The sequence below is a fragment of the Poecile atricapillus genome, chromosome W (assembly GCF_030490865.1).
Source record: "Poecile atricapillus isolate bPoeAtr1 chromosome W, bPoeAtr1.hap1, whole genome shotgun sequence".
NCBI lineage: Eukaryota > Metazoa > Chordata > Aves > Passeriformes > Paridae > Poecile > Poecile atricapillus.
In genome coordinates, this window is record NC_081288.1 from 14813843 (window position 1) to 14837897 (window position 24055).

The 24055-nt window shown below is 46.4% G+C and overlaps 1 protein-coding gene across 3 annotated transcripts in view; it reads left to right on the top strand.

The window, feature by feature from the left end:
* LOC131592434 (potassium voltage-gated channel subfamily A member 5-like) overlaps positions 1-24055 on the top strand; it is a 29739-nt gene continuing 5684 nt past the window's right edge. For all 3 annotated transcript variants that reach the window (XM_058863935.1, XM_058863934.1, XM_058863936.1), the window contains exon 1: positions 1-3394. In XM_058863935.1, coding sequence (XP_058719918.1) covers positions 1-1887 — 1887 coding nt within the window. In that variant the 3' untranslated portion in view covers positions 1888-3394. The remainder of the gene's footprint in view (positions 3395-24055) is intronic.

Here is a 24055-nt window from a genome sequence, read left to right on the forward strand (position 1 = left end):
ATGGAGATCGCGCTGGTGACTCTGGAGAACGGCGGCACCACGGCCATCGCGGGCGGCGACGATGCCGCGGCCGCCGGTGACCGGGCGCGCTGGCGGGGCAACTTGCTGCACCTCGCCGGCTCTCCGCAGCTGAGCGACGGCAAGGAGAGCGCCCCGCCGGCCCCGCCGCCCGCGGGGGACGAGGAGCGGGAGCGGCCCCCGCCGGGTCCCCGCGCAGGAGGCGGCGGCGGCGGCGCGGGCGGCCCCGACGAGCGGGCGGCGGAGCCCCGCGCAACCCCCGCGCCCCCGCCGCGGCCACCGCCCCGCGCTCCGCGCCCCGCCGCGGACATGGGGCCGCCCGAGGAGGGGGGACACCGCCGGGGCATGGCCATGGCGGCGGCGGGCGACGAGGAGGAGGAGGCGGCGGCGGCGGCCAACCCGGGCCCCATGCACCACCAGCGGGTGCTGATCAACATCTCGGGGCTGCGCTTCGAGACGCAGCTGGGCACCCTGAACCAGTTCCCCGACACGCTGCTGGGCGACCCCGACAAGCGCATTCGCTACTTCGACCCGCTCCGCAATGAGTACTTCTTCGACCGCAACCGGCCCAGCTTCGACGGCATCCTCTACTTCTACCAGTCCGGGGGCAAGCTCCGCCGACCCGTCAACGTCTCCATCGACGTCTTCGCCGACGAGATCCGCTTCTACCAGCTGGGCGAGGAGGCCATGGAGCGCTTCCGGGAGGACGAGGGTTTCATCAAAGAGGAGGAGAAGCCCCTGCCTCGCAATGAGTTCCAGCGCCAGGTCTGGCTCATCTTTGAGTACCCCGAGAGCTCCAGCTCAGCCCGGGCCATCGCCATCGTCTCCGTGCTGGTCATCCTCATCTCCATCATCACGTTCTGCCTGGAGACCCTGCCCGAGTTCAGGGACGAGAGGGAGATGCCCGTACCCCTGCCCCCCCAAGGGGGAGGTTTGAATGGCACGCCTGGGGACTCCCCACCCATGCAGCCACCGAGTAGCCTGGCTGATCCCTTCTTCATCATCGAGACCACCTGTGTGATCTGGTTCACCTTCGAGCTCCTTGTGCGCTTCTTCGCCTGCCCCAGCAAACCCGAGTTCTCCCGCAACATCATGAACATCATCGACATCGTGGCCATCATCCCCTACTTCATCACCCTGGGCACCGAGCTGGCCCATGAGCAGCAGCAGCCCGGGGCTGGCAGCAGTAATGGGGGTGGGGGCCAGCAGCAAGCCATGTCCCTGGCCATCCTCAGAGTCATCCGCCTGGTCAGGGTTTTCAGGATCTTCAAGCTCTCCAGGCACTCCAAGGGGCTGCAGATCCTAGGACAGACTTTGAAAGCCAGCATGAGGGAACTGGGTCTCCTCATCTTCTTCCTCTTCATCGGGGTGATCCTCTTCTCCAGTGCTGTCTACTTTGCTGAGGCTGATGACCCCGAGTCTCATTTCTCCAGCATCCCTGATGCATTCTGGTGGGCAGTGGTAACCATGACTACCGTAGGCTATGGGGACATGAGACCTGTCACTGTGGGGGGCAAGATTGTGGGCTCCTTGTGTGCCATTGCTGGTGTGCTGACAATTGCCCTGCCTGTCCCTGTCATTGTGTCCAACTTCAACTACTTCTACCACCGAGAGACTGACCATGAAGAGCAGGGTATCCTCAAAGATGAACACAGTAGTGCTCAGGGCAGCACTGGTGGGGGGGAAGTGAAGAGAAGACCCAGTAAAAACTCTCTGAACAAATCTGTTGTGCACTTGGAAAACAGTGAGGAGTTCAACAGTGGCACCAGCTCCTTAGAGAAAGCCAATATCAAAGCAAAAAGTAACGTAGATCTCAGAAAATCACTCTATGCTCTCTGTCTGGACACCAATAGGGAAACAGACCTGTGAGGAAAGGAGACAATTAGAGTTCAGAGGGGCAGAAGGATTTTCTGGTGTCAGAAACTTGCTACTATAATTATTCTTTTATTACCAATTAGTTTTTTAAGTCAGGCTGTATTTTATAAATTGATCACTGTCCTGAGCAGTCCTCCAGGAATACATGTTTTTATGTTCTTTTTCCATGACACAAAGGGTCACCTATTTTTAAAATAGACTAAGAATAAGCTACGCTCCATGATGCAGGAGCTGGTAAATTATGACAGTGAAAAATCTAATTTGTAGAAACTTATTTTAGCAAATGGTCATTGGTTTTAAATGGATAATTTGTAACCAATTCAGTTGCCCCGAGTTTAGTATAAAGAACTGGGGGATGTGTGTGTGGAGAACGACTGGATTGGGGATGGGAGGTGGGAGGTTGAGGGGTTTTGTACTGTAGTTTCAAACTGAAATTATTCAGATATATTTTGTATCTGTATGACTGTATTTATGGTTGAAAGGAGATTTCTTATTCCTGTGAAATATGATATCATTAAAGCACTAGGAACATTAGCAGATCAGCACTGAGTTTTCCATTAGTGATCAGTACAGATCTGGTTATCTTGTATGTGAAGTGAATTTGGTGCTTTGAACCCTAGAGCAGAAAACTTCTGTTGTCATTGATATGTTAGTTTCTTGTGAGCCTTAAATTATTAAATATTGTAGATATACTTCTTTATAAATAATTTTACTAGTTACCTTCCTCTTTCAGAATTTCTAAGTAATTCAGTCATGTGCTTACCGGCCCCACTCAAAAAAGTATGTGCAGCTTTTTTTTTTTTTGTGGTTTTACAGTTATATACCTTTGTTATATTTTTGAGACCGAAAGGAAAAAAACACACTGTTACTGGTTTCAATCCAGTGGACAACAGATCAAAAGTGATCTGAACAGATTTTCAAGTGCACAACAGATCAAAAACATGAGAGAGTGAATAGGCACAATGAGAAAGTAGAATACTGAGTGCAAAATCTGCAAAACTCCTTTCATTATACGCTCCAAATTTCTTGAGCGTGTGTATCAATCACCTTTATGTATGCAAACACCATTTGTGTACAGAGTTCTCTGGATTTGGTTGTCTTAGACCGGGAGTCGATGGCACTTCAGGAGTTGAACACAGCGTACCATCGCGTGGCTTTTCTCTTGGACATGGGTGGAAAGCACTATCTTTTCATCAAAACACACCCCTGGTTTCTTTTATTTCCAAACAAAACCTTCTCAGTGCTGTGGATTTTACAGTTGAGGTGTTGTTGAGAGATGAGTGACACATTATCTTCATCAAGATCACAGCTTATTCTGAAGACTGACACAAAGTTGCACCTTTAGCTGGAACAGCTTTCTTACCATTTCTCTTGAAAAGGAAATCTGTTTCCCCCTCGAACTTCTCTTTTATTGCTGAAGGATGTTCCATGCCTTTCCCACATCCTGTGGCACAGCAGGAGTAGCAGGGAAGAGAAGGCTTGATTGTCAACATTGCTCAAGGTTTGTTTCTAACAATTTTTCTAATATAAATAAGTGCTCAGTTGGGATTATAATTTATTCAAGTATCTCATCTATGTCCTGAGATAAATTGAGATCAGCTTTCCAGAGCAGCGCTCTGACACTCTCTCCCCCAGACACAAATCCTGCTTTCCTGTGCCTGACCATGCTCTTTTATGATAATGCCCATGATTAATTTAATTTAACTTTAATTTAATTTAATGATAATGCATGATGATTTTTTCCTTCATAGTCAGTAAAATAAGTGCTAAGCAGTCATGCTTTTCATGAACCAAGGCTGAGGGGAAGGACTTTGAATCTCATAATAGAGAACAGCATCTTTCACATTAATTTTAGAATTTTAGATGTTGGTTTCTTGGTTGGTTTGCTTGTTTATTTAGATGGGGACTGAGACTGTAATGTGGTGAGGAGCTGTCTGAAACAAGACTGACAGGCAAAGTGCCCAGTGCAGCTGCACTCCAGACTCAGGGAGATCTCCACTTTGCTTTGGTGGCAGTTTTTGCACCAGGAGGAAGTGCAGAATCAGCTCTTTGGTGAGACTGAATCTCAGATGAAACAAAGAAGTGGTGTAACTCCACTGCACGTGCTGAGATCTGCGTCATTGATGGACTTAGAGTAAGGCTTTTGCTCAGACAAGTGCTTTGATTTGCCCTCAATGATCACATCCATCTGACTTGCCTGAGTAAGCACCAAACAATTGCAGTGAGTCTTTCAGGGTGAGGTTTTGGGGTGGTTTTTTGTGAACTACTACCCCCACTTTCCTGACCACCAGAGTTTGGTCTTCCAGCTGTATGTTGTGTTGGATTGGGCTGTTGGCTCCTCAGAGCAGAGGCAGTGTGTCCATGCAGCCATTTTTTTTGAATCCTGTGAAAGGATTTTAGGAATTGGGATTACATCTCTGTAGTATTTACTGCAAGCTGATGTCAGTGAAAGCAGATCAGGGCTATGGGGCGTGGGTCAAACTGATCTTGGTGATACAAAGGGAAGGCCTGGACTTCCTCCTTTTTTACTTTTCTTCTTCTACACCAATGTGTCCATTTGTTGCTTTTGCTGAACTGGTTCTCTCCTCATGGAAGCACAATTTCAAGTGCTGCCTTCTCATCCTGGAGCTGCCTGAGCTCACTCATCTGACAGAAAATTAAATTCAACCTTCTGTTTGAATATGCTGTGGTTTTCCATAACAAAAACCCAGAATTTTTCATTAGAAAGAAAACAAATAATTCTTTTAGTACGGTTAAAAATATTTGCTTGGTTTGTGTTTCTAAACAGTTGTTAAGCACAGCTCAGGCAAATTCGGTTTTGACACCTTTACAAAATATTTTATATTTTACATTACATTATTTATATTGGCTTATAGAACACTAAAGAAATTGCTTTCTGATGAGAGGTACTGCTGCCAAATACTGAGTAATGTGACCAGAACATGGTCAGAGCCCAGTTCAGCAGAGCATTTAGCATGGACACATGCTTAAACCAACACAATTTTCAGCAGGTGTTTCAGATGCACCGATCTTTATGATTTTGAGGTTTGAGATCATGAGTTGGACTTGGATGTTCCTTGTGGATCCCTTCCAGCTCAGGGTATTCTTTGATTCTCTGATGGTTATTTAAAGATGAGTTATAAACTGAGCTGAAAGCTTGGAGCCATTGTTTCTTCTTGGATTTTGGGGCAAATATGTGGGTTCGTGATACAGTCACGTAATGTGCCGATGCAAATTTGTGCTGCAAAAGAGTGTGAAAGTAAGAGAGAACTGAATCCCTCCAAGAAGGCTCCTGGAAATGTGAGACAGGAAGAGAGTTTTCTCTTCCAGGCCCATCACAAGAAGGAAATACATCCTAACCACTATTGATTTTATGCTAGCTGACCTGGAATGAACTGCAGGCTGAATCAGACCTCTTTCCCATATCAAAAGCATCAAGATACCAGAGCTTAATGAATAGCAATCATTGCAGACATAAAAAACTCCAAACAAACCCAGCCAAACAACCAACCAACCAGCTTTTTTGTAAACTCTTTTGGCTAGGAGCTGCAACAGAGAAGCTCCCTCACCCCACACTTGCTGTAGTTATTAATGGCTTGTCCTCTCACATGAGACACTGTGCACTAAAATGCATTTTTGGAGATGCTGAAGTGAATGTTCATTTGGCTCACTGGTAATGTAAGTTCAGTTTGCTTAGCCTGGCCCCAAGGGTAGTCCACATTTCCCTTTTACTTTTCCATCATCCTAAAAAATGATAAAACAGTAACAAGCAGTTATATAACACCATTCATCTCCCGGAGCTCTATGAACAATTGCACCATGCTCTGTGTACAGGCAGGGTAAAGAAAAGGCTGTGGAAGGGGAGACCAAGCCTTTTAAAAGATGAGAGGGCTCAGAGAGGCTACAAATAAGAGTGGAAAAGTGGAAGAGAGAGATTCCCCCTATGGTCTCGTGGGTGGCTCTGCAGGCAAGGACTGGGTGCCAGCAGCTGTGCACTGTGACCCATCTGGTGTGGGGTCACTGGACACAGAGGGGAATTAATGATGCTCTGAACAGCATGAACATATTCCTCTTTTGTGTGCTCTTTTAATTTGGTCTCTGTAAGGAGAATGTGGCACTTCTGCTGGCTGCTCCCTGGCCTCTCCAGCTGCAGACACTGCTGGTCTGGTGGAGGTGGTTCTGGCTGCAGTGCACTGAGCCATTCTCCAGGCACTGCCCTTCACCTCCCATTAGGGAACAAAACACATACCAGAGCACTGTCTGTGAGAGATATGTGTGTGCACAAAAAGTCTGTGTCTTCTGAAACCTGTCACAGAATCACTGAGGTTAGAAAAGACCTCAAAGGTCAGTAAGTCCAACCTGTGACAGATCACCACTTTGTCAACTGAACCAGAGCCCTGAGTGCCACATCCAGGTGTTTCTTGAACACCTTTGAGGATGATGACTCCACCACCACCCTGGGCAGCTCATTCCAATGCCTGACAACCTTTCCTGTAATGAAATAATTCTTCCTGATCAGTGTCAGTGAAGCTGGTGCTAAGGTCAAATGAGGAGAGCGTTTAGTGGCATGTGGTAGTGCCACTGAGCCGTGGTGAGGGATGAGCTTCCTCGCTGACATCTGATCCAGACATTCAGCAAGATGCCATGAACAGGAGTGGAATTTGGCAGGGGCCTCAGGGTGGTTGCTGCCATATTTAGGGAATAACTGAAGGAGGGCTTTAAGCACCTCATCAAGACTTTGGCCTTGCCACTTGGCCAGTGGTGGGATAGGAATGTTGTGTGGCAGGCAGAGTGTGGAGAAAGCTTCGGGAATAACGAGGCTGATCCAGTGCAGGACAGAGGGGCAGCAAGGAAACTGGGAGATAAAGCTCTAACAGCATCTGCCTGCCTTTGGTTCAGCTTTAGATATGTCACTGTGTGACCACCAGCCTCACTCCACAGCTACAAATGTCCAAAAAATGAAATAGAAAATGTCTTTATAATAATATAGCCTATGTCCAATTAAAATCATTGTTCCAAAATCATTCTGCCATGACTTTTGCTATAGACAGCGCCATTAATTAGTTTTTTTAGATTGTGCCATTTAGTCTTTTTGTAGGTTCACTAATGTATGGTTTTCAGTTGGTTTGTTTGTTGGGGTTTTGGTTTTATTTTAATTTTCTTTTATTTTCTGTGTGCACTAACTGGTCACTGGTTGTCCTGGTCAGCTTGTTAAAGTTCTGTTTCTCTGGCCTAAATTTGGGACCTCGGGGTGCTGATACTCTTCAGTGGAGCTGGGTCATGCCATCTGACATCAGTGTGTCAGCTCACAAGAGGTGTAAACACAGAAATTCTCCAGTAACTCTGTGGGCCCATTGACCAGAACATACACAACATTTGTATGATGAAATATTGTGAAAAATATGGTTATAGTAACCATTGAAATAATATGAAATAAAAAGTTTGATGGTAATTGGAATAGGAAAAAAAAATAAAGCTGATAATGATATGACTAACAAATTCATTGGAATTAGAAATTTTGAAGAGAAATACCAACTTGTTTAAAGAAAAGCTTCAAACTGACAGGAAATAGGTTTAGATTGGATATTAGGCAGAATTTTTTCTCTTTGAGGGTGATAAGGGCCTGGCACAAGTTGCCCAGAGAATCTGTGGATGCCCCAGAAATGACCTGATAGTAAAATGAATATCCTTCCTAGATGGCAACAAAGTGTTTTCATTAGAGCTTGGGCTTCCTAGCACACAGTCCTTATGCTTATTGCAGAACTAATAATTTTCCAGATAGAATTTAGAATTTACCAAAAGTCATCTGCAAGTTGTCTTCTGTATAAATAAATCAGAGTCATCAGGGGGATGTTTCCAAATAAATTGGTGTAGGTTTTAACACCTGATTGACTGGAAGAGGAGAAAATAGAAAGATACATCTTATTTCTGTGCTTCAACTGTGGTGTACCATGGAGATTGTCATTTGCAATTTTGTGGAAAACAGCTGTGGTTATATTAAAATTGACATTGGAAAGAATGTTGCTGGAGAAGCCACAATGGATGGAAACAGATAATAATTTCCCTCTCAAGACACTGGTTACTCTGACCTCCCCTAGTTTTCTGACAAAGGCAGTTTGGGCATAAATGCTGAAGTATAAGGTCTCTTCTCTTAAATCCCATGCCCAACCCTGGCCAGGAACAGTGGTTTCCTCACTCCTGTGGGTGAGCAGTGCAATGAAACCTTGCAGCTCTTCTCATGACAATACAGCTGCATAATAAATACTCATGTCAGGGTTGATGGATTTCCATGAAGATGCTGGAGGAAAAGCTGTGATTTAAATAGACTACATTGGTCTAAAGGTCTGGTGTGTACAAGGAGGAGGTAGAATTTCTTCCTTCGTATGATTTCACTCCAGTGGTGGTGTCTTAGCATGTAGTAATTCCCGCAGAAAATATCACAAAATCCATACCAGGGCTTGCTTTGCTCTCTTCAGTTAGTAGAGATTAGTTACACTATACCATACTTAATTCTTTCAAGCAAGTTCAACACATTTAAAACCTCTCCCTTTCCCTCCTCCCTGCTTAATTATAGGTAGAAATGCCTGTGGTTTGAAAGGTGAAAAATTATTTAAGCAGCATAACCTTATAATTTTTTTTCTGTCTTGCTTTAAATGATTTGAAAATCTAATGGGGTGTGATTGAATGTGATCATTTAACATGAATTTGCAGAGCAAATTGTATGAGTTTCTCAGTTCAGCACACACAGTAATTTTCAAGGTAGTGCTGCACAAGGGGGCTGTTTAAAGAAAGTTTATTGTGAAAATACATGGTGTTTTATTATGCAAGAGAATGGTGCAAAGAAGCAGGGAGTCTGGAGGGTGACAAGGCTTGTTCTGGGAAGGAATACCCTCTAGCTTAAGTTTAGCCTCTGTGCTAGGAGACAGCGTTCCTTGAGCCAAAGAGGAAGCAAAGGGAAGAGGAGGAATCCACAGCTGAGATATCAGAACATTTGGCTGAGAAAGGGATTGTGGCTTCCACAGTTGTCTCTGGATTTCAGCCACTGGGAAAAATACCTGCACAGTATGTCTCAGGATCATGTTTTAACAGTCTGCTCAGTGCCTTGAAAGGATACAGGTACCTGCCTTTAGGAGAATGTGTGGATCTAAGGCAGCCACTAGCAACTCCTGCAGGCCTGGCGGAGTAAGTTCCAGTAACCAACAAATTTTGATTTCATCAGATTTCCCTTTCGCACTTGTTTCCCAGAGTATCTCCATCTTAGTGATACATATTTACAATGGAGCAGAGGCTGAAAAGCACCGAATTCTGGAGCAGGAAAGAGAAATCTCTCTGGAAGGCTTGGAAACACTGGGCATTTCAAAATAGCATTTGAACTTCTTCTTGCTAGTGGAAAATGGGGTAGCTCTGTTCTTAAAAAGGAAGCTGGATAGTCACTGAGAGGGAGATAGACATTCTCATAGACATCCTGACTGCATCTATATTAGAAAACAAAATGTGCCCAGGACCATTCCCTGGCACTGAGGCCAGCTGGCAGGACACAGGCTGTGCTCCTGCTGCCAGAGGCTCGCTCTGAAACAAGGTGTTCGGCACTCAGCCTACTGGGCTCCCTTCCTGGCCCCTTCTCATTCCCACATCGTGCCTAGGAAGTATTTTGGGAGACAGTGCTTGGGTACAGACTTACCAGCGTGACTAGGAACCTTGAAGTGTAGTTGATAGTGATTAATTGCTTGGGAACATTCCCTCAAACTCTTGAGGTGGCAAGTGTAGATCCAGCCCTGCTTTGATGCCTCTTGCACTCAGGCAATTTTTGGGGGTATCTTAAAAGCATTTCCCCCTTTTGGCACATTCTTAAACAATAATCAGTCTCTATTCACTGAGAACAGTTATTCCTGCCAAAATCTTTTCTCATCTAATTCTGCTTCCACCTGCACTCCTCTATATGCAACTCTAACTAAAAATCATTACACTCTTCCAGCTGCACAAAGAGGAGCATAAGTGTATCTGACAGTGGGAGGGGGATACTGTTGCTTTGGTTTTGGGCTGATTTTCCTGTTTGCCTGGCCCTAGTGTAGGCAGTACCTTGTGTTTCAGTTGCTGCATCTTCTAACTCTGCTTAGAATTCCAGTTCGGGCCCTGGTGGCTGAGCATATCCCCTGGTCTTGCTATCCAGCAGGATGCACCAGGAAGTAACTATTAAAAAAAATAATTAAAAAGATAAATAAAGGAAGAAAGGGGTGGGGACACACTGAATTCTAGTGCTGAAGAAACCACAGACCACCCAGCACAGGCAGAAAGTGGACCAGCACTAGAATTCTTCTGTGGTTTCAAGATGAGCCTATCTGCCATTGGTCCTCAGGTAATGGAACATGAGTTAAATTCAGTCGGAGGGAGAAGAAAGGGTGCATGTCTAGAACCAAACTTCCACTTAAAATCTTTTCTATAATCTATGGGTCTTGTCAGCTCTAACTACAATAGTTTAAGGTGTTAATGCTGTCAACCATTTCAAGAAGGGGGTGAGAAGTCCCTCTGAAGGGACAGCTAAGGACAAGTTGATAGGATTTTTCCTTCAGCAGATGAGAGGGCACATGGTTTAGTGTGGGCGTCAGAAAAGACCACCAGAATGTGGAGGTTGGAATGCTGAGGTGCATCACCTGGGAAAAAATGATGGAACTTTTTGTGTCATGGTATCACTCCTTGAGGTCTGTTTCAACAATGAGTAAGGCTGAAAACTCTGTTTATTGTGTGTTAACATTTAGAGACAGGACATATAGTGCAAATGCACATGTAGAAAACATGAACATTTGCAAGAAAGCAAAATTCAGGTGCCAAACACGTCCTGGAGGTGAGCAGATGCAATCACTGTCAGAGCCAGTAAGGGGAGGAGGGCTTTCTAATTATTTCCCAGAGGGAGAGCAGTTGTAAAGTCATTTTTGCAGCCCTCATGGAAACATATATTTAAAATGTCTCAGAAGCGTGCCCTGCACTCTGTTCACTCTGTAGCTTCAGGTCCTACTGAAGTCAACAGGATTCCATTCCAGGAATCCTGCTCAGATAGACTGGAGCTCTGCAGTCACATCCCTTGTTTTCCTTGAGTCCTGACAGCCCAAATTAAACGGAGATCTCTCTTAAGAATGAAGGAATGCTGATGGCATGTGCTATGGGCACAGTGTGAAAACAATAATTTTCTTGCCTGGACTCAGCATGGCCAAATGGCAGTGTGGCATGTCCTGGCTGCATTCATCTCTCAGGCAAGGAAGGTGATGCTGGGGAGGGGTGTGAAGGGTCTGAATTTGGAAGAGAAACTAATCAGAGACTGAAGACTGGAACAAAATGCTCAAGCCAAAATGCTTTCTCCCCAGGGAAGCTCTCCCACAGCCAGATGCAGTGTTGTTTAGCTGTCTGGATTTCATTCCAGGACTGCACGTGGCTCTTAAGGTCCTGCCCTGGACTTTTTTTGTCTGCTGTTGGGTAGCAAACCCAAAGAAACAGGAAGTCAGGCCTGAACAGTAATATCACATATTCACTTCTCATCACTGGAAAACCCATCCCCATTCCCTTGTCTGATTTTCTAATTGAATCATCATGGGTGTAAAATCACACTGTAACATTTCCTCCTCTAATTTGCAGAGCCCAAAGACAAGAGCCAGTCTAACATACATGGAATTTGCTTTCCTTTTTGGAAGGGGCTTGCATTTTGGGTGTTTTTTTCCTGGGCTAATGTACATCTGATGTCAGACTCCCCAGATGAGAATGGTTAGACTGGTATTGACATTTTTAGAAATATGTGTGAATGTAAAAATATTCTAGGAGTGCTGCCAGTGGCTGATTTTGTAAAGTTTTAGTCTCTGTTGGATAGGAACCATGAGGCAGGTATCTTACTGAAAAAAATCTTTACTCATAAAGTGTTTTGTTCAGGCATGTGCCAGACATGCCTTCTCAATTTAAAGAGAGGGCAGGAGTGAATTTCAGCAGGTTGTGACTCAGCCAGGCAATATTCAATTCCCCTTTCTGAATAGATGACAAACAGCCAATTAGCATCTTTCCCAAAGGGAGGTACAGCAGCAAGAGAAGTTCCTGGCAATAAATGGATTTTCGAAGGTTGAAGTGTGAAGTGGTGCAGACAAATCTGCCTGACCTGTGGCTGTTCCTTCCAGTTTGGTGCTGACATGACTGGGACAAGACAGCATAGAGCTGAGCTGGTTTGTAGCAAACCAAACCTGCAGTTTTCTAATTCCCGACGAGCCGAAGGAATATGGAGGATGAGCGCAGCTGACTCACGGCGCTGCGTATGTCAGCAATTCTTATAGGCTTTGTGGGGGGCTCGCTTTTGCTGCCTCATCAGAGCAAATGCCTTTGCTAGCAGCTCGTAGGCTCGCACGGAGCGAGCAGGGGCTGGCACAGGGGTGAAGGCAGCGCAGGTCGGGCTCTGAGGGTGCAGCATCAGCTCGCTGGGAACAGCCCGGCTCTGTCTCCAGCCAGGGCTCCAGCAGCCTCCGCTGAGTGCTGGCTCCGGATCGCGGCAGGAGCCTGGAGCTCTCCACTGAGGCCAGGCGGTGCCCAGGGAGTGGCGGGGTCCTGCAGTAGGGCAGAGCTCCGTGCTGAGCCTGCCCTGCTGCCCGGGGGGATCAGGATGTGCTGAGCTGCCCCTGGCCCGGCGCTCCAGAGAGCCAACACGGCTCTTCTCCAGCTTTGGTGGGCACATCAGCCATCCCAGGACAGTGGCAGGGTGCTAATGTGTGCACCAGCACTATCCTTCTCCCAGCCCTCTCTCTTCTGCAGGTTCAACAGGCTCTGCCTCATCATCTCCCTCCCGATTCCCATAGTCCAGGCTGAGGGGATGGGGCTGTGCCTAGTGCTCCTTATTGAACAGTTGTCTACAATTATTATCAATAACAATTCCAATATTAGTCATCTCCAGCATAACCACCTGGATGCAGGAGTGGAATGCCCATTCAGCAGGGTTGCTGGTGATGCCAGTGTGTGCCATGGAGTACATGTTCTGGCACCAGCAGAGCTCCTAGGGTTGGCTCTTGTTGAGGATGATTCCCCACACAGGGACACTGTGGCTTAGTGGTGGCCTTAGCAGGAGGTTTAGGTACAGCTATTTTCACACATGGTTGGCTTTGTGGAGCACTGGTTCATATCAGCTCTGCAGACAGTAGTGGACTGAGCTGGGTTCAGTCTGGGGAATGGTTTGGTGGTTTTTTAGTTCCTCTTTTGTTCATCAGGAGCTTTTGAACTCGTCAGTCATTTCCAACCAACTTCGGCAAAAGGACACTGGCCTTGAAGAAGATAACTTCTTTTTAAAGCTTTTGGAAACATAGCTGGCTGCCCAGGGGAAAGAAAGACCAAAATTAAAACTGCTTCTCATAGGCAAAAGCTGTGGCATGACCTGTCCTAAACTGTAGCTCTATCCACACAGGAGAGACCATGGTACATTCACAGACTTTTCTGAAGTGCTTCAAATGCTAATTAGATGGGATTTACAGGGTAACAGCAAGCAGCAGAGTTGTGCTTAGAAATAAGGCAAACAGTGCCTTGTATCTTGAGTCCTTCCTTCCTTCCTTCCTTCCTTCCTTCCTTCCTTCCTTCCTTCCTTCCTTCCTTCCTTCCTTCCTTCCTTCCTTCCTTCCTTCCTTCCTTCCTTCCTTCCTTCCTTCCTTCCTTCCTTCCTTCCTTCCTTCCTTCCTTCCTTCCTTCCTTCCTTCCTTCCTTCCTTCCTTCCTTCCTTCCTTCCTTCCTTCCTTCCTTCCTTCCTTCCTTCCTTCCTTCCTTCCTTCCTTCCTTCCTTCCTTCCTTCCTTCCTTCCCTCCTTCCCTCCTTCCCTCCTTCCCTCCTTCCCTCCCTCCCTCCCTCCCTCCCTCCCTCCCTCCCTCCCTCCCTCCCTCCCTCCCTCCCTCCCTCCCTCCCTCCCTCCCTCCCTCCCTCCCTCCCTCCCTCCCTCCCTCCCTCCCTCCCTCCCTCCCTCCCTCCCTTCCTCCCTTCCCGCTTAAAGCTCATATCCTTTTCTGCTGCACTGCAGTGGCCAGCATGGAGATGCAGGAGGAAGAGAGGGAAGGCTTGGCCAGGGACTAATTTACAAGTAGAATGGATCTTTGTGTACATTCTTAGGTTGTGTTCATCATGGATTCTCTGGATGAGGCCCTTCCAGTGATTCCATATTTAGGGTGGCTTGTAGTCCTCATGTATTGGCTCTCAGTGAGCAGTTAAGCAGCTGGGTGTTTTAAAAAGAAAATTTAGGTACATATATATTAGCAATGTGTGATTTCTGAAAGGGAAGTGCATCTCAGAGCTGTCCTTTGTCCTCAAAACTTTGGCCCCTGAAGGAAGTGCCATTTCCTGGTCCCTTATGGTGGGAAGGTTTACTGTGCTTGAGGGAATAATACCAACTATCAGCTTGGGGCTCTGAGCTGATGGGAGTTTATACCTTGGGCCTTGTTTCTTCAGGATTCAAGTCTAAAGCCAGTCCTGTTCAACTATTTATCAATGACCTGGATGCAGGAGTCAAACACAGCATGAGACATTTCCTGGTGACACCAAAGTCGACTCTCTTCAGGGCCAATAGGCCTTGAGAGGTCAGAGATTTGGATCTGTGAGCCACTCAGTGAAGTTTAACAACCACAAATGTTGGATTCTGCACCTGGAACAGAGGAATGCTGGGCACAGTATACACTGGGAGAGGGGTGCTCAGACAGTTGGGCCTTTCCAACTGAATATTATATTTTTTCTTCTATTTTCCAAAGTTATGAATCACCCTGGAGAGAGGGCAGTCATGCTTGATTGGTTCACACACAGAAAAACCTGGCTGAGGACCAGAAGGCATTTGATGTGCTGCCATTGTTAAGAAAGGCTGAAGAATTTTGTCAGTCACGGATTTCTAGTGAAATCTGTTCAAAACCAGTGATTAAATGCTCACCACACGGGACACTTGCAACACTTAACTTTATACCACACAAAGCACACGGTATCTCTACCAAACCAGTGGTGAACTGGAAGAACCTCCTGTTTGAAATCCGATTTTTACGTTAATCTTATGATGCTGTGAAGTCTGACTCATGATTGTTGAACACTCAGCCTGTGTTGAATACTCAGCCTCACTCAAAAAGCAACCTGATTTTGAAAGGTAAGAACTGCTGCAGAAGAGAGACAGAGGCCCAAACATCCTCACCTTGAAGCCTGTCATGGCTTCCAGGTCTAGAAAAATCTTCAGTGAAAGCTGTATAGGTGCTTTATTTTCCCATTATGTTCTTTTACCATGGTAAAATAAGTGTAGTAGCCTGCTGCAAAACTAATGGAATACAATCTGCCATTTTTCGTCTTGACCATTTGAAGTAGTCTGTTAAAATAGCCAAAGAATGGCATGCAGTTTCATGATGTTTGTGAAATCATTTTGCATGAAGGGATTTCAGAAAGCTTCCCAAAAGCTACCTACAAGTTATTAACTCAGACTTAGGGGACCATCTGCCCAGTGGATATTCAAAATAATGTATAAGCACACAGGTTAAAAGCAAGAGATATCTTACAAAAGCATATTTTCCAGGAAAAAAAAAAAAAAAAAAAAGAAAATAGAAAAAAGAAAAGGCAAAATCTGCAATAACTGAGCCTTACCTTTTGTTATACCCTAGGTGCTAAATCAAAAGCTATTTGGGAACAGAAATGTATCTAGGGCTTTGACACAACACATGTATGTTCTGAGAATCATCTTGTAGTTCCTGTTGCAGAATTTTGACCTATTTCGCTCTTGCTACATTTGTCTGGGGAAAATGCAGTGCATGTAAAAGGGACATTACTGTGGCTCTTCAGATTTTACAGGCAAGAATTGACAGCAAGTTTTCTTCTCTAGGAACTGACGAGAGATTGGAGAGGTTTTTTTCTAAATCTGTAAGGCTTCACATACATGGGAATACTTGGGAAGCGTAATCTGAATGAGAATTAGAAAAAAAATAGTTCTTAATTACCATGACTCAAAGTGTTGCACACTCCTTTGTGGATAAGCATATCTGGAATAAGGGTAGGCCTGGCTTATGTGTAACTGTGTCCACTTTGAAATACTAAAATAAATTTAATCTTTATTATTTTAAAGGAGAATGGCTGTGCAGGACTAACCAGGACAAATATGGCTCTTTCCTAGATAGACAGTCCCCATTTTTAAATATCATCTCAGAATTCAGGGAGGACACTGAAGTCATTGCAAACAGAGATGCCATCTCCATAATTTTCTGTCCACAGAGGGAACATTTCAACAAGGTGCTAAGCTGTTGCTGCTGAAGATGAATAGATCACACAGACACAGGTCGAGGTGTGGTGAAAGAAAGAGAGAGTTTATTTTTCCTCCCAGGATTTATAGGCTTCTGACCATGGCCAGGGATTGGATGGTCAGGATAACACTTTCTCACTGCACTGGCCATGAGAGATGCCCATCACAAGACGTGTAACAGAAAGAATGTACACATATCTATGTTTATAGTTACTGTCCTGGGAAAGTCTTTAGAAAACCATGTCAGCAAGCTCAGAAACTGAGTTTTCAGGGTGACATCTCACCCTTTTTGGTTCAATAAAAAGAAAAGAAAAAAGAAAAATGAACAAAGAAACTAGCAACATTATAAACAATCAAAATAATAAATAATAGAAAAATACAATACTCCATACAATCAGAAGGCTGTAATTTCAGGGTGATATCTCACCCTTTCGTTATTACAAAAAAAAAACAGAAAAACAACAAAACTCAAAAAAAATTAAATTAAACAAATGTCCAGCATCACCACCTGCTTGTGGATGGCTCTCAATTTGGTCACGGAAGCAAAATCCATGGCCAAACTGAAAGGTGCCTGGGAAAACGTATGAAATGCTACGACAGCAGCCTGTAATTCCATCAATTGGGCTGATCCAGCCTCATGACTCTCTAAAAAAAAAAACCTAAAAACAAAACAGCGACATCAATGGAAAGATTAATGTAATAAACTTGAGGAGCAGAAACTGCTCGCAGAACCTCCTCCAGCATCTACTGTGCCTGTGGGGTCAGTGTCAGAGGTGACTTTAAATCAGAGTCCCCCTTTAATAGACTAAACAAGGGAGACAGTTCTGTCATGGTCAGTCCCATATAAGGACACAACCATGTAAAAGCCCATTAATATTTGGACATCATTCATGCAGTGTCTGCACTGAATGCAAAAAAAATAATTGCACCTCCAGATGCGGGACTGTTTGTCCCAAAAATTATTTTGACCCTCAAATAATTTCAGGGAGGTTGTAGAGACAAGCAGCAGGAAACTGTTCGCAAACTCCAGAGAGGGCTAGAGCCCCATATCATCAGCAAATGCCGGCAAAATTTGCATGCCTTATGGCAAAATCTCCATTGATATCTCTGTGTGGGCTCAGCATTAATAATAGCTGGCACCAGAAAGACAAATTTTGGTCTGTCATCGGGATGCAAAGGAATTGCAAAGAACAGTCCTTCAGATCCACAATGAGGACTAGCAAATCAACAGGAAGCATGGCAGGTAAAGGCATGCTAGCCTGCAACATCCCCGTGCTTTCCATCATAGCAGTAACTTTCTGGAGGTGTTGTAGCAACCTCCATTTCCCAGACTTCTTCTTGATACAGAAAACAGGAATGTCCCAGGGACTGGCTGAAACTCCAGATCACTGTGATCCAGCTGTTCTTGCATCAAGTCACGGAGGGTGACTAGTCTATCATGACAGAAGACAACAGAATCTGCTGAACAAAGAGTCAGTCTCTAATTCTTCCTTGTGTTGAGTGTCTCAGCATCGGGTCCAAGGGTCCATCAGCAAACCAGACAATGGTGATGTCCATGCCAGTGTCAAAACCCACAGAAGCTAATCTCTGACAGCATCTCACCAAGGATGGACAGGGTGCAGACCCGTTCAGGATGATCCCTGGCTGCAGAACAGCAGTTCAGTGACCCAGGGAGGTCCAGGGAACCCAGAGCCGCCATCTCCCCGCAGCTGGTTCTCAGCTCTGCGAACATAAAACTCAAAAGGCACAAGGTGAGCAAATCTAGGAACAGGAGGGGTGAGTGTGGAACCCATGCCAGAAATGCACCCCAGGAAATCCGAATCAACATCCCCTAGGTGAGCAATGATGCCCTGAGCAGTGGAATTCAACCACGCCACAACAAGAGCACTCACGGCCTCATCCACTGGACCAAAGCATTCGGAAGCACATGGAATGCCTGATATGCTCAGCTGCACAGTCATTTTACAAGAGGACAAAGTCCACAGGCCAGCCGAAAAGGCTCCAGCAGCCTGGGACCCCTGGCCTGTCAAGGCCACTGGTTTTGCCCCCGCGGCATCACCACCCGAGCCAGTGGTAAACAGCTCAGGACCTTGGTCTGCCACAGCCACAGGAGGTGATGGGGGAGGGCCCGCTCCAGCTGCAGGCTCGGGCCATGCCCGGGAACCCGAGGCGGGGGGGGCTGGAGGCAGTTCAGCACAGCCCGCCTCCAGCGCCGGGAAGGACCGAGGCGCCGGTACAGGCACAGCCTGCGAAGCCATGGCACCGTCCTGCTCCGCTGCCAGGGAGCAGGCATGGGAATCCGGCAGCATGGGACCGGCAGAACCTGGCCCGGCGTCGGCACCACTCGCAGAACCCGCCCCCACGCCCCACGAATCCGGCGCAGGGGGGACAGCGCTCGGAATCGCCCCTAACAGCATTTCTTCAGGGGCGAAAGGTCCAAGAAGCGGTGCCGGCCGCTCCTCCGCTGGAAAGGCGTGCGCGGCCACCGGCGCGGAGCCTGGCTCCTGCCCGTCCCCCACCGCGGGGCAGGGCACGGCCCCGCCGCAGCACGGACACGGGACAGATCCTGAGGCATCCCCCAGGGCCGGCGCCGCCCCCCGTTCAGGCACCCCCTCATCGGTCTGTGCCGGGAGGGCACGCGGAGGCGGCGACCCCGCCCCGGGCTTCCACCGCCGGGGCGCGGGCCGAGGCGGTGTTACACCTCCCGGGTCCGCGGCGCCCCCGGTGGCCCCCTGGCAGGGACCCAACCCCGCCTCAGGCCTACACCGCCGGGGCGTGGGTCGAGGCGGGGCTACACCCCCCCGGGTCCGCGGCGCCCCCGACGGCCCGCTGGCAAGGCTCAGGCTTACGCCGCCGGGGCGCGGGCCGAGGTGGGGTCACGCCCACCGGGCCCGCGGCGGCCCCGTTCAACCCGCCAGGGGCCCCGGCGATCCCGGGGGAGCCGACCTCGGGACCTGACCTCAGAAAGCCGCACCTTCGCCAGATCCCGAGCAGCCGGAGCACCCGGGGCTCATAACCGACCAGCAGAGCCTCGATCAGGGAATCGCCTAAAGCCTCCCAAGCCGACTGAGAAAAAATCGCTTCAACCACAGGGAAAAAACCCTCAATTTTGCCATACTCACACAATTGCTGAAAGTCAGCATACGAAACATCAATCCCTCTCTGATCATGCACTGCACGCCATATCTCCAAAACCAGGCCCTCCGTAGGAGAAAGCCCAAAACCATCCATAGCCACAGGCTAGACAGTACCCTGTAACACACGTTCAAGACACGTCGGGGTTCACCAGATGTTGCCGCTGAAGATGAATAGATCACACAGACACAGGTTGAGGTGTGGTGAAAGAGTTTATTTTTCCTCCCAGGATTTATAGGCTCCTGACCACAGCCAGGGATTGGATGGTCAGGATAACACTTTCTCACTGCACTGGCCATGAGAGATGCCCATCACAAGACGTGTAACAGAAAGAATGTACACATATCTATGTTTATAGTTACTGTCCTGGGAAAGTCTTTAGAAAACCATGTCAGCAAGCTCAGAAGCTGAGTTTTCAGGGCGACACTAAGCAACATTTTTTTTTTTTTTTTAACGTGTTACATTCTTTTATCACCTGTGTGTGTTGAGGGCCATTGGTATCACCCATGATGAAGTACAGGTGGCATTGAGGGTGACCTGTGCTGCTCAATACCAGTTATGGCATAGCTGTTACCAAATTTCATGGGCATCAAATGAAGAGCAACTTAATCCTGTAAGGGATGAAAAAACCTTTACCTTTATTCTTAGCTGCAGAGCACTAACCCCTGGGATCAGTCCGAGAAGGGGATGGTAAGTATCCATACAAAAAGGCTGAGAGAATTGGGGTTGTTCAGTCTGGAGAGAAGAAGGATTGCAGCGAGCTCATTGTGAGCAGTGAGCTGCAGTGCCTGAAGGGAACCCAGAGGAAAGATGGAGAGAGACTCTTGACAAGGGTCTGGAGTGACAGGACAAGGGGAAATGGCTTCACACTGACACAGAACAGGGTTAGACTGGATATTGGGAAGAAATTCTTCCCTGTGAAGGTGGTGAGGCGCTGGCACTGATTTCCCAGAGCATCTGTGGCTGGCCCATCCCTGGCAGTGTCCAAGGCCAGGTTGGATCGGGTTGTGAGCAACCTGGGATAGTGGAAGGTGTCCCTGCCTGTGGCAGGGGGTGGGAATGAGATGAGCTTTAAGGTCCCTTCCAACCCAAGCCATTCTGGGATTCTGTGACTGGAATTTGGACCAGAGAGATGCCCACTCCACCATTACCTGATTCAGATTGCGTTTGGACTCTGGAGGCCTGTTCTGTTGTAGAATTGAACGGATGTTTTGCAACTGGCTTCAGTAGACAGAGAGAGGATGAAACAGCACTGCTGCTGGTTTTGGTAAACCTTCCCAGTGCTGGTTGGATGGAGCAGGGGTTAGTCTGAACTAACAGAACAGGTGGCAAAAATCACTTTGGAAAAGGATCAGGATGAGGCAATTATTCCTCACTGTCAGCTTCAGACTAAACTATGAATCTGTCAGTTTCTGTGGTCTCTAATATGAGGCTGGGTATCACTGTCAGTCCATAATGCTTAAACTGGGAAAGCATTATGGGAAAAATGGAGCTGGAGAAGGTGGGAACAATTTTAGGCAAATGGGACTTTTGGACTTTCCTTAAGAAAACTTATCTAGGGGGTTGCAAGTGCTGAACTGATGTGTAAAGACCCTTTACACATCATGTGTAGCATCATGGGATACCAGATTAGTGCTTACTATTTGAAAAGATAGTGGAAATAACAATCTATTCCATGTTTTTATTTTCTGTAGTTAATAATATGGATATTCCCTTTAGTGTCCTGGCCCTTTGGAATCCAGTGAGGTTTTGGCTCCTCTGATTACCCATGTCGCTGAGTTCCATAGCCTAATTACATCTTTTGTTAAAAAGTAATTCATTTTCCTGCTTTTATATTTTCTGCTGTGGATCATTCACATATCTCCTGTAAGGCATCTTAGTTTTAACCTCCAGCACCTAAAGCTGGATCCTAAAATGGGCTGATCCACAGATTACTATAAAGGTGATATTTTCACTTTCACTCTCTTTTTCTCATGCACCCTGTCACCTTTACAGCTTTGACCACACCCTGTGTCGTGAATTCAAGCAGGCAGTGAAACTTTTCACGGGTGGTCTCTCATAGGTAGAATTTAGAGCACGGACTCTAAATTCTAAGTGGTGGCAACCAGGTCTCTTGAATATTCACTGTTGGTTAAGTTTTAGCCTGATTCAGATTTAAATTTGGGATGGCTTCTTTTTAACCAGCATCACTATAAATACCCAGAACATTTTTTTTCAGAACACAGACAGAAGTTTAGATCTCTGTGATACACGTGAGGATTTTTTTCTTACACCTTATGCAGCAAATTTTTCTGGCATTTTGCTGTGTGCTGACCCAGCTTTTTCCTCTTTCTCTGAAGAATCTCAACATTCCTTTTGTCCCAGCTACTGTAAATGAATTGAGCATTTTCAGGCTACTCTGTCTCATTTCTATCTTTCCAAAAAATATTTAAATATTTAGTGGAACACAAGCACCAGGGAGCCTTGTCTGGTCTTCTCCCATGATTACACCAGGTGTGTCACTCATTGAGACAGGACATTCAGCCTTTCTTTAAGCCGGTGTAGCCTTCACAGGAACCTGAAGGGACAAAGATGGAGAGGAATTTTTTATAAATGTGGTGACAGGACAAGAGGCAATGGCTTCACACTGACACAGAGTAGGTTTAGATTGGATATCAGGAAGAAATTCTTCCCTGTGAGGGTGGTGAGGCCCTGGCACCCAGTAGCCCAGAGGAGCTGTGGCTGCTCCCATGCCCACTCCTGAAACACCTTATGCTCCTTTTCAGTTTGTGAATGGCGTGTTCTTCGTACAGCCACCAGTCATTAACAGGACTGTCTCACCAAGCTGCCCTATTAGCTCTGCCAGCCTCCATGAGTCACAGCAATACCTCCCACAAGCTCTAGCAACACCTGTGGAAGTCACACTGTCAGACTCAACACTGCCTTGTGCCAGCCTGCATTTGCCTTTGTCACAGGCAAACCTGACCTGGTGCTGCATTTTATGAGGGGAGTTGCTATTGTTTCAGTAAAGCCTGTGTTTTTCTGATGGGAAGCTGCTCCTGGTCTACATTCCCAATTCAGGGAGAAAATATCTGTGCTCACAGAGCCTGTGTAGGAGCAGGAACATAGGAAAGGCAATGCTACAGACTGATTGCTCTGATAGTGCTGAACATACTAAGGCTGGTCTGCTGGTCTGATTAAACTGGAGGTGAAAGAGTTAATCTAGCTTGCCATGGCAGCCAAAGGGTTCACTTCAGGTAATTGCCAGTGTCTGACTTAGAAACAGTAAGTCACAGTCCTGATGCAGTGGAAGACACTTGGTGTGGTGCCACTGACTTCACTGGGGTCAGAACTGAGCTCAGGGCTCACTTTAGACATTTTGCACAACATGGTTCAAGAAACGATACTGATCTCTGCCAGGATTTTAAAACTGAATCCAGCCACCACAGAACCAGGCAGTTTCTTAGGAAAGTTTGTTAGGCTTCTCAGAATTGACACTGGATTTCAGATGTATATTTGCTTAATTACTCTCTCGATAAAACCCCTTATTAAGCAAGTCTGCTCTCCATCTGGTGCTGATCTGACTTAAAATACAGCAAGATTGGCAACTCATTAATTCATGGACAGGTTAAGTATAAAATTTGCATAAATCAGTTAATACTCGAAAGTACAAAACTTGTAGTTTCTTGAAAAAGCGAACTGTGAACCTTTCCTCTTAGGAGAGAAACTCTTTGTGAGACGGAGAAATCTCACACATTTCTCGTGATGAAATATTGAGTAGTGATGTTTGGGTTTTTCAGATTCCTTTCCCATTAATTCTTGTTCCAAATATAGAACTAGTCTTGAAAACGGTGACACTTCATGTTCAAGACAAAATTCCTGCTCTTTAATGATGTGGTTTTATTTTTGAAGCTTTAATCTTACATCAATAATTTTAAGTGCTTCTCAGTGATGCTCTGAGCAAGGAACTACCATCCTTCTTGGTTGTTTTTAGTGACAAATGACATTTTTATCCAACAGTAGGCATCCATTTGCAATGAAGATTGAGTTCCAGGAATGCAGTGTACAGATGTGAGGCAATTTTGATCACTGCTCTCTGGAAATTATAGTGATTATATACATTTTAATATTTAGTTTACCCTCTGGATTACAATTCCTTCTTCTGAATCACTAGAAGGAAATCACACTAGTTTGCTGGGGTTTTTTTCTGGAATATTAAAAATCTTGTTTAAAATGAGCCACCCTGCTCCAGCTTGTGGGAACTGCTGGTCACTGTCTGTGAGAGGTGGCAAAGTGCTCATCTCCCATATGATTGAGAAAACCTTTGCCAGAGAACTCTGGATTGAGTCAGAAGTGTTTCCATGAAAAATGTATCTTGCAATAACATCCTCCAGAAAAGGAGAAAGAAAAGGACTTTCATGGAGAAAGTCTCTTGCTTTGCCCTACCCCATGTTCAAGCTGACAAAAGTGTCCCTGCATCTTCTTTTCCTTGTGTTTGGAGAAGAGTGGGAGGAAGTGCAGAGACCAGCTCCGTGTGAATGGAAAGCTGCTCTTTGCAAGTCATTTCCTGACTGTTCTAAGTGGTTGCTTTCACAGAATCCTTAGGGCTGGAAGGGACCTCTGGAGCTCATCCAGACCAACCCCCTGCCCAGGTAGGGTCACCCAGAGCAGGTGACGCAGGAATACATCCATTGGAATGTCTCCAGAGGGGAAACTCCAGGCTCTCTCTGGGTAGCTGTTCCAGTGCTCTGCCACCCTCAGTGGAAAGAAATTCTTCCTCATGCTGAGGTG